Source organism: Quercus lobata, chromosome 4 (assembly GCF_001633185.2).
Source record: "Quercus lobata isolate SW786 chromosome 4, ValleyOak3.0 Primary Assembly, whole genome shotgun sequence".
NCBI classification, from domain to species: Eukaryota; Viridiplantae; Streptophyta; class Magnoliopsida; order Fagales; family Fagaceae; genus Quercus; species Quercus lobata.
Genome location: NC_044907.1, coordinates 34495502 through 34513947, shown reverse-complemented (window position 1 = coordinate 34513947; position 18446 = coordinate 34495502). Strand labels below are relative to the sequence as shown.

General features: G+C 33.9%; 1 protein-coding gene across 1 annotated transcript; it reads left to right on the top strand.

Moving 5' to 3' along the window:
- Positions 1 to 12288: 12288 nt before the first annotated feature.
- On the top strand, positions 12289 to 17378 carry LOC115985087 (MATH domain and coiled-coil domain-containing protein At2g05420-like). Its single transcript, XM_031108057.1, has 6 exons — positions 12289 to 12410; positions 15824 to 15953; positions 16038 to 16207; positions 16507 to 16792; positions 16933 to 17096; positions 17230 to 17378. The coding sequence occupies exons 1-6, from the start codon at positions 12380 to 12382 to the stop codon at positions 17376 to 17378; spliced, it is 930 nt and encodes a 309-aa protein (XP_030963917.1). The 5' UTR covers positions 12289 to 12379.
- Positions 17379 to 18446: the final 1068 nt, after the last annotated feature.

Here is an 18446-nt window from a genome sequence, read left to right as displayed (position 1 = left end):
TTCTTGTTGCTTTTCTCTAACTTTTAAGTCATTTTAGATTCTCTGTACAACTGTTGAATCAAAATTTTCCCTCTTAGATGCTATGGTAATTGTCAAGAAGGCCATGTGCAGGATAGAAATGACTTGATTAAGACTAATCTAGTAATCCTTTTATAAAAAAGACTCTTTAGAGTTGATATAAAAGTGCAAAAGAGTTTAGTCTAGAAGAATTAAGTGGTAAATTTAATGAGTAAATAGTGAAACTCTAAGTTTAAAACTTATTATGACCCATTTACCCTTTAATTTCTTTATAGAAAAATAAATAATCTTAAGAATTTCTCAAACTCTGAGATGATAATGATTATATTTTGAAACTTACACAAAATCACTATCATGAATTTTATTAAAATTAATAAACAACGACAATTTGAGCCGCTCATTCCAGAGAGTTACTTGGAGAGATAGAGAGAGTGATACATATACCAGGACTATACAATTCAATTTTTTTTTTGTAAAAATATGAAATTTAAATTTTCAAAATATTTTAAAATATCTTAAATGCAAAGAAGTTGAGAGACATACCAACACTCAAAGAGAGAGAGAGAGAGAAGCTCGACAGTGAGAAAATTCAAATAAAGAAAAGCAGGCAAACTCCAAGAACTATGCCCACCCAAAGAGAATTAAAGAGCTAAAGGGCAATTGGCACACCCAAAAAACCCAAGGATAGGGGAATGAATGGCAAAGGAATGGTACAAGACATGCAAGGAAGGAAGTTTCCTGAAGAAGACACCTTCCACCTTCACATTCAATTCTCTGCACCAACCTAACCAGCTGCATTAATGAGGAAATAACCCTTGAACAATGATTTCATAGCTCACAGCTCTTTCTACCACCTTCAAAAGGATCCTAATGGGACAAGCATCCAAAGAGTTCCCCTAAAATGTATAGATGGAAAGCTGAGATACAAGGAAATAGGCTATATAAGGAAAGGAACCCCCCAAAAAGAAGGGAATAAACGTTTTCCATGAAAAAAGAAAACAAGTGTGAGAACAGAGAATTACCCTGTAAAGTAATATCAACCTTACTTGTCAATACAAGATCTATCCTTGGACCCACCCAAGGAAGAGTTTACACCTAATGGTTGGTCTATTCATTCCTATTTGTTACTTAGGTTCTATTAGTCTTAAATTTGTGATTATCTCAGCATTGCACCTAACTTAGAAGCCCACACTCTTAAAAATTTATTGTTTGAGCTTGGTTTGAAGATCTAGGCATCACTATTGTTAGAGGCATCACTATTCTAAGTGTAATCTTATGGAACAAAGTTGCTAAAATTAGTACCTATGTATATAATAATATTTTTTTAAAAATAATTGGGTTGAGGGGGGGGGGGGGGGGGGGCAGCATTGCCCCTGAACATCCAAGTCTCTCTCCGTCCCTAGTTGATAGTACGTAATGTGACGATTGAACCTTTAAATGTGAGTAAAAAAATAAGGTTATCATCGAATGTAATAACAATACAGTCAGATATGATGTTGGTACTGCATGATATTAATATGAAACTGTCAAATGTGGGTAAAAAATAAAGGTACCACCAAATATAATAAAAGTACTGTTAGATGTGATGTTGGTACTACTTGATGTGAAAATGGAACCATTAAATGTGAAAAAAATAAGAAAACCTTTGAATGTGACAAAGTACGGTCACATGTGATATTGGTACTACATAATGTGACAATGAAACTGTCAAATGTGAAAAACAAAATAATGGTCTCACTGAATGTGACAAAAGTACGGTTGAACATGATATTTCAGTTCTTTCTAAGGTTTTCAAGGTCATTTCAGTCATTTTTTAGGTACTAAGGGTATTTTGGTCATTTTTTAGATTTCTTGGTTATTTTCGATCATTTTTTATATTTTAAGGTAATTTCTGTCATTTTTTAGGTTTTAGGATCATTCGGTCATTTTTTTTAAAGTACTAAGGTTATTCCAGTAATTGTTGAAGGTTTCGAGGGTATTTTGGTTATTTTTAAGTTTTATGAGATATTTTGGTCATTTTATAGGTTTCAAGGGTATTTTGAAAATTTTTAAGGTTTCAGTGTCATTTCGATCATTTTTTGAGACTCTAGGTATTTCAGTCATTTTTTAGATTTAAGGTGCCCTACGGTCGTTTTTTAGGTTCTAAGAGTATTATAGTCACTTTTTGGTAAATGATATGTTGGTACTACTGAATATGACAATGGAACCATCAAATGTGAGAAAAAAAGAAAAAAAAAAAAAGGGAATCACCAAATGTGACAAAAGAACAATCACATGTGATGTTGAAACTGCACAATGTGAGAATGGAATAATCAAATGTAAGAAAAAAAAAATAAAGGAACCACTGAATGTGACAAAAGTATAGTCACATGTGATATTTTTACTACACAATGTGAGAAAAAACCATCAAATGTGAGAAAAAAAATAAGGGAACCACCAAATGTGACAAAAAATACTGTCAAATGTAATGTTAGAACTGGATAATGTGAGGATGGAACCGTCAAATGTGAGAAAAAATAAAGTTAATACCAAATGTGACAAAAATACTATCAAATGTGATGTTAGAATTGCACAATGTAAAGATAGAATCGTCAAATGTGAGAAAAAATATGGGAACCACCAAATGTGACAAAATAACTATCACATGTGATATTAAAACTGCATAATGTGAGAATGAAACTGTCAAATGTGAGAAAAATTAAAGGAACCACCAAATGTGACAAAAGTACTGTTAAATATGATGTTGGAATTGCATAATATGAGGATGAAACTGTAAAATGTGAGAAAAAAATATGGGAACCACTAAATGTGACAAAAGAACTATCACATGTGATGTTGGAACTACACAATGTGAGAATGAAATGTCAAATGTGAGAAAAATTAAGGGAACCACCAAATGTGACAAAAGTACAATCAAATGTAATGTTGGAACTGCACAATGTGAGGATGGAACTGTCAAATGTGAGAAAAAAAAAAAGGGAACCACCAAATGTGACAAAAGTACTATCAAAAGTGATATTGGAACTACACAATGTGACAAAAGTACTATCAGATTTATAGTTATCATTTTTTTCAAATCCAAAAAATTTGGGGAAATTTCAAACCAACTCTACGGTACGTGAAATGGGTTTCAATCGTCGCCATGTAAAACCCCTTTCCCTGCACCGATGAGGTCAATTAATGGTGAGGTCCTTTCTGAAAATGGAGCGAAGTCGAAGAGAAAGGAAAGAGAGCACGGTCGAGAGAGAGAGGGAACGAAGGACAACAAATAAACAATCGATTTCTTTTTTTTGGCGAGAACAATTCCCTCGCTAGAGTTGGCGAGGAACCGTTCATGGCTTAGGGATCTGTTTCTTCTTTTGTGGTCTTGCTTAGGGTTTTGTTTAGTAATCGTCGCTCTAGATAGATTTTTGTGGATGGTTTGGATGAGAAGAATTTGAGAGACGAAACTGGAGAGAAGCGTAGATTATAGAAAAATCGAGAGAGAGAAGAAGAAAGTCAGAGATTCAGAAACTGAGAGCAGAGACTGAAAATTTTTTATTATACGAAAGTACAGCACGGTGGTACTACTCAATGTAAAGATAATACCATTAAATGTGAGAGAAAATAAGACTATCAGGTAATGTGATAAAAGTGCAGTGACATATGATGCTGGTGTTGCACAATGTGAGGATAGTACCATCAAATACGAGAAAAAAAAAAATAAGGGACCTACTGAATGTAACAAAAGTACAGTTACATGTGATGTTGGTACTATTCAATGTAAGGATGGTACCATAAAATGTGAGGAAAAAAAAAAAGAAAACCATTGAATGTGACAAAAGTACAGTCACATGTGATGTTGGTACTGTGTAGTGGCGGCTTCAGGACATATATTTAGGGGGGTCAATTAAAAGATACATTTTGGATAAAAAAAAGTGAGTCTTGTGGTCTATGTAATTTCTTTATTACAAAATTTTTCACAGTACATACTAGCAAGAAAATAAAAGATGAGAAGTGTTACATTTACAACATTTTCACAACACTCTTCTAACAAATTTTAGGTTATACATTTTTATTAGTTCTAATTTAAACTTACTACTGAAACTACTTTTTTCCCTATCAATAACAGTTAGTAACAATCAGCCACTTAAACTTTGTTGTGAGCGTATTATGAACATAGCGTTTCTCATATAAGATAAACTATAAGTTCATTGCATATTGTTTATTAATATGGTGAAGATACTAATTATTATTGTTGTGGGGCCCAAATAATTTATGGGCCAGGCACATTTACCCGTGGGGAGTCCAAAGGCCCAAGCCGAGGAGGACTATGGCCCAAGCTCGATAATATAAAGCACAAGATAGCCTTGGGATACAGCCGATGACAGTTCAGTCCTCGGCAGACCCAAAGTCCCACCAGAAAGAGGGGTAAAAACGGTATAGGACCAAAACTTGGAAGAAAAATCTAAAATATCCAGGGAAAGCTGCCCTTACTGCCATTCAATACTCTGAACCTGACAGAGCCGTATTCTTCGGCTTTTACAACCACCCCCAACGACTTTGGGTATGGGCTGATGGGACAAGTATCAGTCTTGGAAAGTTTGACCCTACACGTAGACGAAGGATAGTGAACGCAGGCTGGTATAAAAGGAAAAGTAAGTAATCTAGAGAAGGGGCTGGGAAAAATGGCCAAAAACTAGAGCTTCCCAGCCCACCTCCAGGAGAAAGACTCCAGGGGTGAAGAAAACTTAACCATGTACGAACACCACGAAAAAACCCACCGTCTGGTGACCAAGGCCTAACCTTTCAAACCCACGCTCTACAAATGATATTGTTTGGGCCTTTTTACGTTCGAACCCAGCACCGCTACGGTTCGTTACGAATCGCGTCCTTACAATTGGCGCCGTCTGTGGGAAAGGCTTGTGTGTTGGTATAGGCGGTAGGTTGAGAGAGTTCCTTCGTCATTTCTAACAACTGGTTATAGAGTTTTAGTGTAAAGTTCCTCTAGGGGCTACGCGTCTTGACTAGGGGCTACGCTAGGTAGCGTTAGTCGCATGGATAACTCTAGGGGCTCGGTCGAGGAGCTAACTCCCCTAAAGCCAAGGTCCCACGCAATGAGAAAACTAGGTTTTGGACAAAACCAAGGCATTGCATGGTCCTCGGACTCAAGCCTATGGGGAAACCAACTACTTGGATAGGAAAACTAGGTTTTGGACAGAACCAAGGCATTGCATGGTCCTCGGACTCAAGCCTATGGGGAAACCAACTACTTGGATGAGAAAACTGGGTTTTGGACAGAACCAAGGCATTGCATGGTCCTCGGACTCAAGCCTATGGGGAAACCAACTACTTGGATGAGAAAACTAGGTTTTGTTTTGGAAAGGGGGAAACCAACTACTTGGATGAGGATGAAAAACTGGGTTTTGGACAGAACCAAGGCATTGCATGGTCCTCGGACTCAAGCCTATGGGGAAACCAACTACTTGGATGAGAAAACTAGGTTTTGGACAGAACCAAGGCATTGCATGGTCCTCGGACTCAAGCCTATGGGGAAACCAACTACTTGGATGAGAAAACTAGGTTTTGGACAGAACCAAGGCATTGCATGGTCCTCGGACTCAAGCCTATGGAGAAACCAACTACTTGGATGAGAAAACTGGGTTTTGGACAGAACCAAGGTATTGCATGGTCCTCGGACTCAAGCCTATGGGGAAACCAACTACTTGGATGAGAAAACTGGGTTTTGGACAGAACCAAGGTATTGCATGGTTCTCGGACTCAAGCCTATGGGGAAACCAACTACTTGGATGAGAAAATTGGGTATCTGGACAGAACCAGGGTATTGCATGGTCCTCGAACTCAAGCCTATGGGGAAACCAACTACTTGGATGAGAAAAAGATTGAGTTTTGTAAGGTTGGCTACTTAATAACAATTCTAAGGTACTCAATCCTTGGCTCAAAAACTGTAAAAGGTTAATGCCAATAGGAGTGTTGAGAAGATGTTGAAACGCGTCACTATTCAGTAGCCTAGGGGGGTTGTTCTTTTTGTGGGTGATATGTCTTCGGATGGTTACTTCCTACACCGCATCGAGCATTGAGCTATCATCTCGGCTAGTTTTGGGGTAAGTATCGTTTTTCACAGGTCGGCATTGTTGTGCCAAACAACTCTATTAAGGTTATGGTGATATCTTTTTCTTAGCAAGCATTTTGGCCCTAAGTGTCATTGATTCAAATGCTATATTACTATGCCGAACAGCACTTGTAAATACATAATAGCGCCTTTCTCTTAGATAAGGGATTATGGCCCCAAGTATTGTACTCTAAGGTCGGTAGTATGGTGCCAGGCCGACTTAGTAGACCCATCATAATGTCCTTTCTTTTCCTGCCTAATGGGAGTTTCAGCCCTAAGTCTCATTTGTTTGATTCAATATTATTAAGCCGGATTGTTTTTATAAGCACAGAGCAAGGTCTTTCTATTAACTGGGACTTTGGTCCTAGACGTCGGCCACAGTTTAAAAAAAAAAAAAAAAAGTTTCACAAGATTGTATGTCTATTCATTGCGTTATCATTTCGGAAATATAGAGATAGAGTATGTGAAATAAAGTGATAACAATTTTCATTAATATAAAGATGTATTACAACGTACAAAGAGGGGCTTAAACAAGCCTATACAAAAGGTGGATTGCCAAAACAATAAAAAAAGAAAAAGAAAAAAAAATACATTAAGTAAACAGTCAAGTCTCTTTTTTAACTCGTCTCCGAAGTCCTTCCAAACTCTGCCTTAGTAGCGCCCATATTGAGAGAAGGACCTTCTTCAAAAGAAGATGGAGGAGATGAATGAAGAAGATGGAGGAGATGAATAAAAAGAAGGAGGAGAAGAAGAGATAAGAGATGAAAAGAAAGAAAAATGAGCAAAAGAGGGAGAAGGAAAAGCACCAGGATGGATCTGGTGGTGGAAAGAAGAAGAAAGAGAGGCAAAAGGAGACACCAGTGAACGAAGAGAGGAAGAAGCAGAGGCACTTGGTCCCTGCCTCAGTCCTGACTCCTAACACACTGGTGCCATGTTAGGTATGCTCATGAGAGAGCGGTTGGTACTGATGATGGGTGTCCTCGACTCAGTCACGCTGAAAGTTTGACGTGACGAGTCCCTGTTTCGGATTTTGGCTGAAAGGAAGGTGAGATAGATTTTGAGTCTTCGTCATCCCTGCCCTGACCAAGTCATTACGAACTTTATTGGAACGTGGTGTTCACCGGGGGGGGGGGGGGTATGGTTCCTTCATTACTCGTTGTTATGGTGAACGTATTATGATTTAGTGTATAACTAGTGGGTAAAGTAAACGCTAAGGAAGGCTAAGAATTTCAGATCTCAGAAGGATAAAAAGGGTCTCTGTATGAGAGCGATAGCCTCCTACTTGTCTTCTTATAGGAAGGACAAAACGGAAGGTATTAAATTCGTCCAGGTTTCCAAAAGAATCTGTAAACAAGGATGTATCCGTTCCACTTCCCCACCTCATCAAACAAACCGTCGAATTTAAATAAGTCTCGTAAATAGAAGCCATTAAAAGCGCGTTTTGGATAACCAAACGGCGAGAACGCATCAGGAGTAAAATCAAAAGAATGTCTCGTAGATCGGTGCATTTCTTGGGCAGATGGAGAACCGCCAGCATTAGTGAAAGGCCGAATTAAATGAGCCATAATAAATGCTCGGTGTTACCAAAACCCCTCTTTCCAACCAAGAGGTTGGACAGCAGGGTTTTGAGGGGTTATTGTGGGGCCCAAATAATTTATGGGCCAGACCCATTTACCCGTAGGGAGTCCAAAGGCCCAAGCCGAGGAGGACTATGGCCCAAGCTCGATAATATAAAGCACAAGATAGCCTTGGGATACAGCCGAGGACAGTTCAGTCCTCGGCAGACCCAAAGTCCCATCGGAAAGATGGGTAAAAACGGTATAGGACCAAAACTTGGAAGAAAAATCTAAAATATCCAGGGAAAGCTGCCCTTACTGCCATTCAATACTCTGAACCTGACAGAGCCGTATTTTTCGGCTTTTACAACCACCCCCAACGACTTTGGGTATGGGCTGATGGGACAAGTATCAGTCTTGGAAAGTTTGACCCTACACGTGGACGAAAGACAATGAACGCAGGCTGGTATAAAAGGAAAAGTAAGTAATCTAGAGAAGGGGTTGGGAAAAATGACCAAAAACCGGAACCTCCCAGCCCACCTCCAGGAGAAAGACTCTAGCGGTGAAGAAAACTTAACCATGTACGAACACCACGAAAAACCCACCGTCTGATGACCAAGGCCTAACCTTTTAAACCCACGCTCTACAAATGATATTGTTTGGGCCTTTTTACGTGCGAACCCAGCACCGCTACGGTTCGTTACGAATCGCGTCCTTACAATTGTTAAGATTAAAAAAAAAAAAAAAAAAGGTCTAAGGGGTTCAAAATTTATTTTAGGAGCCTCAAATAAAAAAAATTAAAAAATTATATATAAATTTTCTTTTTGGCCCAACTCAGGGAGTTCAACTCAGATAAAAATTGTATAGTGCATGGTACTGATGTGAGGCTGATATGTGTATAGTCACATGTGATATTGGTACTGCGCAATATGAGGCTGGTACCATAAAATGTGAGAAAAAAAAAGGAAACCACTGAATGTGACAAAAATACAGTCACAAGTGATGTTGGTACTGTGCAATATGATGATGGTACCATAAAATATGAGAAAAAAATAAGGGAACCATTGAATGTGACAAAAGTATAGTCACATGTGATATTGGTACTACGCAATTTGAGGATAGTACCATCAAATGTGAGAAAAAAAAAATAAAGGAACCACCAAATGTGACAAAAATACAGTCGCATGTGATGTTGGTACTGCACAATATGAGGATGGTACCATCAAATGTGACAAAAAAATAAAGGAACTACCGAATGTGACAAAAGTACAGTCACATGTGATGTTGGTACCGTGCAATGTGAGAATGGTACCATCAAATGTGAAAAAAAAAAAAAAATAAGGGAATCACCGAATGTGACAAAAGTACAGTCACATGTGATGTTGGTACTGCACAATGTGAAGATGATACCATTAAATGTGAGAAAAAATAAGGGAACTATTGTATGTGACAAAAGTACAGTTACATGTGATGTTAGTACTACACAATGTGAGGATAGTACCATCAAATGTGATGTTTTGGTAACTTGATATAGCAGGTTGCCTACTAGTGGGTACTGTACCCCCCAAAAAAAAGGATGGGTACGCTAGAATTACCCATAATACACATGTTTTAAATTATACAATAAATAAAAATAAAATAAAAAAATTGCATACCAAATACTAGAAAACATTATCAAGGTCATTTTCAAGGTTGTTACCAAACACCGGAAAATGAAATAGTTTTCCAGAAAATTCTTTATGGAATATGAACCATTTTTTAGAAAACGTTAATGCAGAAACAAACAGAGTGTTAGCATTATTGATATCAAAGTGTATTGTACTTCAAAATTTGAAGAAATTTTACAATGCCTCTTCCATTACCTTGTATATCATATCTTTTCCTGTCAATCAAAGGAAAAATAATTTTCGAGACAAGTAAAAACCTTAAGAAGAAGTCTTAAACTCATCTAATCATGCTACTACATACAAACTCAAGTGTAACAACAACACGGTCTGCTAAACATTTCACAACTCAACGATTATGAATCTATTCATAAACAAATTCCAAATTTTGCTAATATTGACAGCCACAGAAAACAAACAAGTACAAATTCTTAAGCAATTGTAACGATCCACAAGGAAAAAAATTCAAACAAAATAACATCTTCATCAAATACAAACAACAAGCCCTATAGAGAGAAACAGTAAAAAGTAAAAAAACCCAGTTTCCACAACATTAAAAAAAAAAAAAAAAAAACCCTATTTGATGTTCAGTTTCTTTTCTATATAGAATCATCAATTTATAATGCTTATACAAATTTCAATATGCAACATGCAAACTTTTCTTTATAAGTTTGCATAATTTTTAATTAATTTGTTATCAATCAGCTTCATATTGACTTTACAGATCAAAAGTTTAGAGAGAGAAAGTACCTTAAGAGATTTAGAGAGAGAGAGAGAGTTTTGTATTTGTATGAACTCTGTGTCTCTCCTTTGAGATTTTTGATGTTGTAGAGAGGAAAAAAAAAAAAAAAAACAAACTTGTTCCATAAGGAATGGGAATTGCTAATTTGCTATTGCCAGAGATGTGAGGCTCTTGCCTGCCTCTTTTTGACTGGTCACTCTCTCACTGCCAAAAGCGCTTTTTTATTGGTGTGGAAATAGCTTTTTCGCTTGGGAAGGGAAATTGGTAGTGTTACTGTGCTGTGATTGGTGTGGAATTGTGGTGCTGGGTTTGAGTGGGGGCCACACGTGTGTGAGCTTCTGAGAGGCTAGAGCACAAGGGCCAAATTTTGTCCGACATTTGGTTCGCCCTCCTGGTAAAGACTTAGGTCAACATGGCTCATAGTATGAGTTTTGAGTTTTTCACTGGGAGTGTGTTGTGACTCTTTATACTCTACCGATAAGTTGTTTATTTAACTTATTAACGACTATAATGTAAGGTATTAGCTAATGATTAGCGTGTTACTCTAGTCACACCTTGATAAGAAAGTTACACTAGTTGCCTCCTCTATCTTTTTTTTTTTTTTTTTTTTTTTTTTTTCCAAAAAAAGGTTGCCTAATAAACCCAAAAAAAATAGACTTTAGCTTAAGGATTTATTGTGCAAAATGTTGTTACCGTGTTTGTGCAAATACCAATAGTTGTGGTATGTTAAAAGAGAGAAAAAGAAATTTACAAAAAGACTTTCCCAACCAATAATAAGTTGTAAGTTTCCAATTCTAATTTTAACCCACTACAAAAATGATTTTTTTACTCATTAATAATCGTCGGTAACAAATTGCCGTATATTCTATCTTAAAATAGACGTGAATTCCTATGCTAAACAGATATCTATGATATTTTTACAATATTTTCTTAACAAATTATTGATGATAAATTATTACCCGTTCTGATTTTAATATACTGTAGCATATCAATGCAGGGTCTCCTTCGAGGTTACCGCCTGATCTAATACGTCTGTTTCTGATGATCTGACGGCTGATGTTTGCGTCAAAAAGAACACGTCGGTCAACCAACACGTCTGGTGACGTGTGGGTTGTTTATGCCGGCTTATCAAATTAGCTGACGACGACGTCGTTCTGCTCTAATGCGGCTAGTATCTTGGATCCATACATTTTTTTACTTTGTAAGGTTTCGCGGAAAGAAAAACAACTCACACTGTTTAGGCCCATTGGGCCATTTGGTATACAATTTTTTTTTCCACTTGAATAAATAGGCACGAAAAAGAAGGAAGAAGTACAAGGTACAAACAAGGAAAAAAGTAGAGAAGTTGCCACCAACTTTTTACTAATAAGTCAACAAATTAATATTATTAAAGAAGAGTTGTGTAAAGGAAAAATTAAACAACCTAAAATGAAACCCAACAACACCTGCATCAATGACCCACCCCAGCCATGACAACCACCCCAACAATCCAAATCTAAGAGGTGGAGCCTATGAAATAAGGAAGAGGAAGGAGGAGAGAGAGTGCGAGAATGGATGATGATGACCAACCCCAACAACACAAGAATCGATGATGACAATGATCCTACAACAGTGATGGTTGTAATCTGAAGAGAGAGAGAGAGAGAGAGAGAGAGAAGAAATCATGTATATAATATCATTTATATTGTAGCAATATGTAAAAATTTGAAGAGCGGTGCATAATGAATGGTTATTCATCATCTTGCATAACCCAATAAGAATGCTCTTATAATAATATATGCTTAAAAATATTTATTTAAATAAAAATAATCATTCGATATGCAATTTTCATATCGTGATCCACTCATATATGGAAGATGAGTAATTTTTTGAATAGTATAAATGAAATTAAATTTGTTATTTTACATAAAAATGTCACGGGTGTGGTTGTCTTAGCTTTAATAAGGCTTCATTCATTTTTTTTTTTTTTTCTTGTTGTTGTTTACTTTTTACTAAAGTCTTTATCATGGTTCTTTGTACGTACGTTGATCCCAAAAGGAAACCTAGTTCTCCAATTCTCCTCTTCTACCCAATCAAAATAGGCATCAATTCTTCTTTTTCCTTGCATCTTGGTTCCTTGTCTATTCTTTCCTTTGAACCAATCACATTCACACGTACGGTTTCGTGTGTAAAGTGCCATGGCATTGTTGTGGAGGACATTCCTATTGATTACCCTATAAATAATGCAAATTAGGTTGTAGTTTTCAAGAAAGTGATTTCTAGATAGTAAACACCAAAATCTGAAGTCATGGGGGAAACCAAGCTCATTGATGACCTCAGTATGTTCTCTTTCCCTTTCCAAGATTATTAGTTTACTCTATTATTTTTGTTTCTTATTTATTTATTTAATTTAAATATTCATAATAAAAGAATATCAAGATTTTCATACTCCCTAAACCCCGTGCAAACACATCAAACAATGGATATTATTTCAAATCTTGCTCTTGAGAGAAAAAAAAAGGGGAATGATATCTCAACTATAGCTCTTCGTTTGTTTTGACATCAAATTTTTCTTAGATTTTTATACATTAATTTAAAAAAAATTTAATACACCAATTTAAAATGTTTAATGTAGAACAAAAATCAACCTAAACACAAGCACAATCAAAATAAAATCATTACAAATTAAAATAATAAGCACAATAAGCGTGCTACAGAAGAAAAAAAACCTATCGACTTTTTTTCCCAATAAAGAAAGAAAGGGGAAAAAAAAACTATTTGAAAGTTGTTTTAGAGAAAATTTTAAACTTTTGAAGGCGTTTTCCCATAATTTTCAGGCATATCATGGTTATTTGAATGTTTTGAAGAGCTACTATTTTCATCATTTCAATATTTTTTAGTTGGTGGTTTTAAGGACATTTCAATAATAGTAGAAAATTTTAAGATATTTTGGTCTTTAAAATTTTGAGGGTATTTTTATCACATTAGATATTTTTGTGGAATTTTGGCCATTTTAGAACTTATGAGAGCATTTTGATCATTATAAAAGGTTTTAGGTGAGGGTTTAAGGTATTTTGGTCGTCTTGAAAATGTTGGGAACATTTTGAGAGTATTTTTGTTACTTTAGAAGTTTTTCTAATGTATTTTGGTCATTATAGAGGTTTTGTGTGCATTTCAATATATTTTGGTCATCTTAGAAATTTTGAGGCCATTTCTATCATTTTGGAGGTTATTATGGGGCATTTGTTTTTAATTATTTTAAAGGTTTTATAAGATATTTCAGTCATTTTCAAGTTTTTAGGGATATATTGATTATTTACAAATTTTTGAAGTATTTCTCAATTTGGATGCTTTCATGGTGTTTTGGTCATTTTTAAGATTTCAAGATCGATGTTCTCTTAAGATGTAAGAGGAGTTTTAGATTCATGAGAAAGGAAGTTCTATTCTCCTAAGGTTCAAAACGTTTTAAGCTCCTTTTGGCATGTAAAACATTTTCAGCATTATCAACCTTAAAGATAGTGTATTTCTTGATCACGAAAAAATTATTTATGTTTAATCAAGTTTCTCAACCGAAATTCTCAACCACCTCAAATGTCCAAAAATGAGGAAAAATTTTCCTTTTCCTTTTTTTTTTTTTGCTAAAACAAATGGGATCTTCATTCGATTCATTTTCTTTGTAGAGTATGTCTATGCTTGTATAATTATTATGTATATATGTATTGCATTGTAGATTATGTCTATGCTTGTACAAACGGTTCAATTTGATTTAATAAATATTTTGTATATATGTATTACACGACATATAAATATAAATATTTATATTTGGTATGACTCTTCCTTAATGCTATACTATTTAATATTAATATTTTAAATTATCACCATTAGATTACAAGTTTTCTTGTTTCTCAAAAAAAAAAAAATTACAAGTTTTCTTTATTATTAACAAACATGTCAAATTTCGTTTTGATTGATCAATGTTATTTACTTTTTAATAACGTATTATATGTATAATTTTAAAGTCCAAAAAACTTTACATCTAAATTTTACAAACATGGATAGATTAAGAGGACAACAGAATAAATAATTTAAAATGTTAGAGACATAATAAGTGGCGGCTCTAGGAATTTTTTTTTTTTTCCAGAGTAGTCATTAAAAAACTTAAATTAATAAAAATTTTAAGAAAAATAAAACTTGAATATATTAACATAAAAAAATAATTAAAAAAACATGCCCAAATACATAAAGTTTTAAAATTTTCTTTACAAGTTTTCATATTTTGAAATTATTATATGATATGATAACTTCATTATCAATGTTATTAGTTACATCTATTTCAATGTACACTATTAAACAATTATTAAACTACTAATTTCTCATTAATTATCAACATATTGTCTAAACAAGTAAAAATATAAACAAAATTTATTATCTTTTTGAAAAAATATATCACATAAATCCATCAAATTCGGTTAAAGACTAAATCAAGTATTAATAGACTAACTATTTGAAAAGTGTGCATTTTTAAATAAAAAAATAGCAATCTTAAAACATGCAATTTGAAAACACAATTTAAAAAATCACAATTAGACGTTTGATTTGGGCCTTTAGGCTAATTTGTTTTTTTGGACAATTTTTGAAAAGTACTACTTTCACAACATTTTTGCAAAGCTTACACAACAAAGCCTAGGTAGTAAGTTTTTACTAGTTCTAATTTGAACATACCACTAAAATTATTTTTTTTGTCTATCGGTAACAATCTAATACTTAGGATTTGTTACGAAAGTGTTGGGAAAATGTTGTGAACATAATATTTTTTGTAATTTTTTGGAGAGGTAGAATTTTATTTTTAATGAGCTCAAATTGTTATTTAAGGTGTTTAAGCTTTTTTTACGGTGGTCAAGTTTTTTTTTAGGGGTGAGGTTTAGGTCTAGTGTCCAATTGCACTGAACCCGTTGAGATTATAACAAGTGTCCACTTTTGAACACATGTCACCATGTTAACGAGTCCAGTGCACTACATGCACTGGACCTAAATCTCACCCTATTTTTAGGGTGGTCAACAACCCATATTAATTGAAAGCCCAATTTTTTAAAGGTACATTAAAAAAATATTCAAGTCAAGGTGGTCATGTGACTACTCTGAACTACACTTGGTGCTGCCCCTGGATGTAATATGTCTTCAGTCATTGATTTTGTGATTATAAAACTTTTATAATTTTTTTCCTTAGTTTTTTCTTTTTTGTTTACAATTCATGATTAATAGTAAAATCGCTTTCTTATCTATGTGATTAATTTTATGGACAATTTGATATGAGTCTTGGTGGCGCTGAGAATATGAATTAAGTACAATAATGAAAATACAAAGTGTGCCTTTGGATGAGCTTAATTCATCAATTTATTCCTTTCAAAAAACAAATTCATCAATATATTTAACTTCTTTTTTTGAGAAGATCAATATATTTAACTTTGTTTATTTGTAAAAATTAAATAAAATCTTGAAAAATATGATATTTGAAAAGCCATACGTTCCATTTTAGGATGAAAACAATTACATGTCATAATTAAATTCATCAATATATTGTTTATTCATTTTTCAAGTTTCATTGCCCTTAATGTATTTTGTTAAACATTTCTTTGACCTATGATGATTATGCTTTAGCACTGCTTGATTGAAACTGTTGCCAAACTTGACCCATATCTCATTGCCCAATTGTTATTAGACAGTGTATTTAAATATTTCTAATGTATTGCAGCAATCAAAAGAACAAAAAGACATTTTCGTCCAGCGCATTACTTACTTAAAATACAGTCATACTCTTTACTATGTGATACTGGGGTGGAAAAGTATGACTCTGGTGTTTTTGAAGCCAGTGGACACAAATGGTGGGCTCTAATATTATTCTAAATCTTGTTTTTTCTATTCAAATATAAATATTTACTTCTAATGTAGTTAGTTTTATTTTGCAGGAGGTTGTCTATTTATCCAAAAGGAAACGAGAAAATGAATGGAAGTGGTCACATCTCAATTTACTTGGCAATTGTTGACACCGAAAAGTACACTCTTGGCTGGGAAATTTATGTCAGCTTCAAATTGTTCCTGTTCGATCAAATACAAGACAAGTTCTTGACCATTCAAAGTTTGCTCTCTCATAGTTTATATATATATATATATATATATTCATCTTTTATGATTGTATTTTGGTATAAATTGTTAAATTACCAATTTTCTTAAAAACTTAAACTATTAGGAGATGATAAATTTATTCACGTATTGGACACTTGAGTTACTACTGAGTAGGAACTCAACACGTGGAAATTTAAATAGAATGTGAGGAGATCATAGGGAAAATTTAAACTCAGGACTTTTTATTTTGATACCATGTTAAATTTTCAATTCTCTCATAAACTAATCTAACATTTTTTTTTTTTGGTGTAGATGTTGATGGGGTAATTAGAAGATTCCATGATATCAAGACTGAATGGGGCTTTCACAAATTTCTGTCCCTTGTATCTTTCGAAGATCTTTCTCAAGGATATCTTGTCAATGATTGTTGCGTATTTGGTGCTGAGCTTTTTGTTCATGAACGCAATGCCAAACGGGAGTTTCTTACTATGATAAAAGAACCCCTTAACCATACTATGCCTTGGAAGATTGAAAACTTTTCATCACTAGATAAAGTGACATATTATTCTCGAATATTTCCAATTGGCGATGTGAGATGGTATTGGTTTTTATTATTATTATTATTTTTGATATGTATTATTATAAGTTGGACTTTTATTGTTGTAAAAAAAAGGAAAGTTTCCTTTTTGAAACTTAGAACCTATTTTTTTTTTAACTCTTTTTATTAAATCCATGCAGGAAGTTACTGGTTTACCCCAAAGGAATTTATAATGGAGAATCGAAGGTGATATCTCTCTTCCTCTTTTGTTGTGATTGTGTTCTACCTGAGCAAAAATGTTTTGCAAAATTCAAGATACGTATAAAGGACCAAATTAACAATGAAAATCACGTGGAGAAAACAGGTATGTATGCTTATATGTGTGTGCGCACACACACGTGCCTCCCATTCTCTTTCACCTTGTTTTGTTCCTATGTAAGTTTTGTCTCAATTTATTTTATTTTATTTTATTTTTTATTTTTTTTTGTTTCATACAGAAAAACATTGGTTCACTGCCTCTTCGAATGAATGGGGTTTCTCACACTTTATGCCTCTTAAGGATCTCGAAGATGCATCCAAGGGACTTCTTATGAATGATGCTTTAATTGTAGAAGGAGAAATAATAGTTATATCTAATGTTAAGTGATTCCCTATAATGGTTGTCTAAGAAATTATAGCAAAAACTATACTTTAAATATTGTAAAAATACTTCTTTATCCCGAAATTGCATTTGGGGAGGTTATGGGATTATTATTATTGTAATTGTAAAGATGTCAATATTAAGAAGATTTAAATTTGTCTTCTTTATTTTGAAGCTTGTGCATGCGCTCACACGCATACACCTACTTTATATACATAAATACACACATGTATGTATATAAATGTGTGTGCATATATATATAATGCAATTATATATGTATACATGTATGCTCTAAATCATCTCAGTAGTACATAATAACCAATAAGTGTGTATTTATAAAAGTTAAGTTCATCTTTTATATGATATAATTTTATTTCAATGTAATACTATTTCATAAGTTATATAGATTTAATATTTTATCATACTCATAATTGGTATATGCTTTGACTCAAGTTATACCCAGTATTAATTTTGTTAAAATTAAATCTCTTAGTATCTTTATATTAAATTTTTAAATCAAATATTCTTTCAATATTTATCATACACAACAAATTTTATACCAATCAAATGTGTTTTACTATTCAATCAATAAATTATGCAATAATTCAATAAAAAAAATCAATAATACATTTTTATAACGCAAAAAATATAAAACCTGGACTATATATAAATGAGATGATTTTTATCGTCTTATTTTTTGAAGAGCTCCACAATATGTATAATTGAACTCCACGATATATATATGGATGTATATCATATTATCATCATTGAAAGGGTAAGCCAAATATCATGCCCTAACAAGCAATTTATAGGCAATTTGGTTTATTATGGCTACCAAATGTCATGCCCCCTTTTTTTTTTTTTGGTAAACTGGAATTAGCATTAAAAAAACACTCTAACGAGAGAGCAACAGAACAGGGCAAAGCCTGTCAAAATACGGCCCTTGGCAATTAGTCGCAACTAAAGGGGTCAAGTCCACAGGCAGACAAGAGTAGGAAATGAAATCTACAAATTGACAACTGCCTAAATAAGCTATCAGCGCACCTGTTGGCCTCATGATAGATATGCTTGATG

Bases quoted from the DNA above. Each gene is read 5' to 3' on its own strand.
- LOC115985087 (XM_031108057.1), top strand. From the start codon at position 12,380: ATGGGGGAAACCAAGCTCATTGATGACCTCA. The intron at 12,411-15,823 runs GTATGTTCTCTT...AATGTATTGCAG, and splicing joins CAAGCTCATTGATGACCTCA to CAATCAAAAGAACAAAAAGA. The intron at 15,954-16,037 runs GTGGGCTCTAAT...TTTATTTTGCAG, and splicing joins GAAGCCAGTGGACACAAATG to GAGGTTGTCTATTTATCCAA.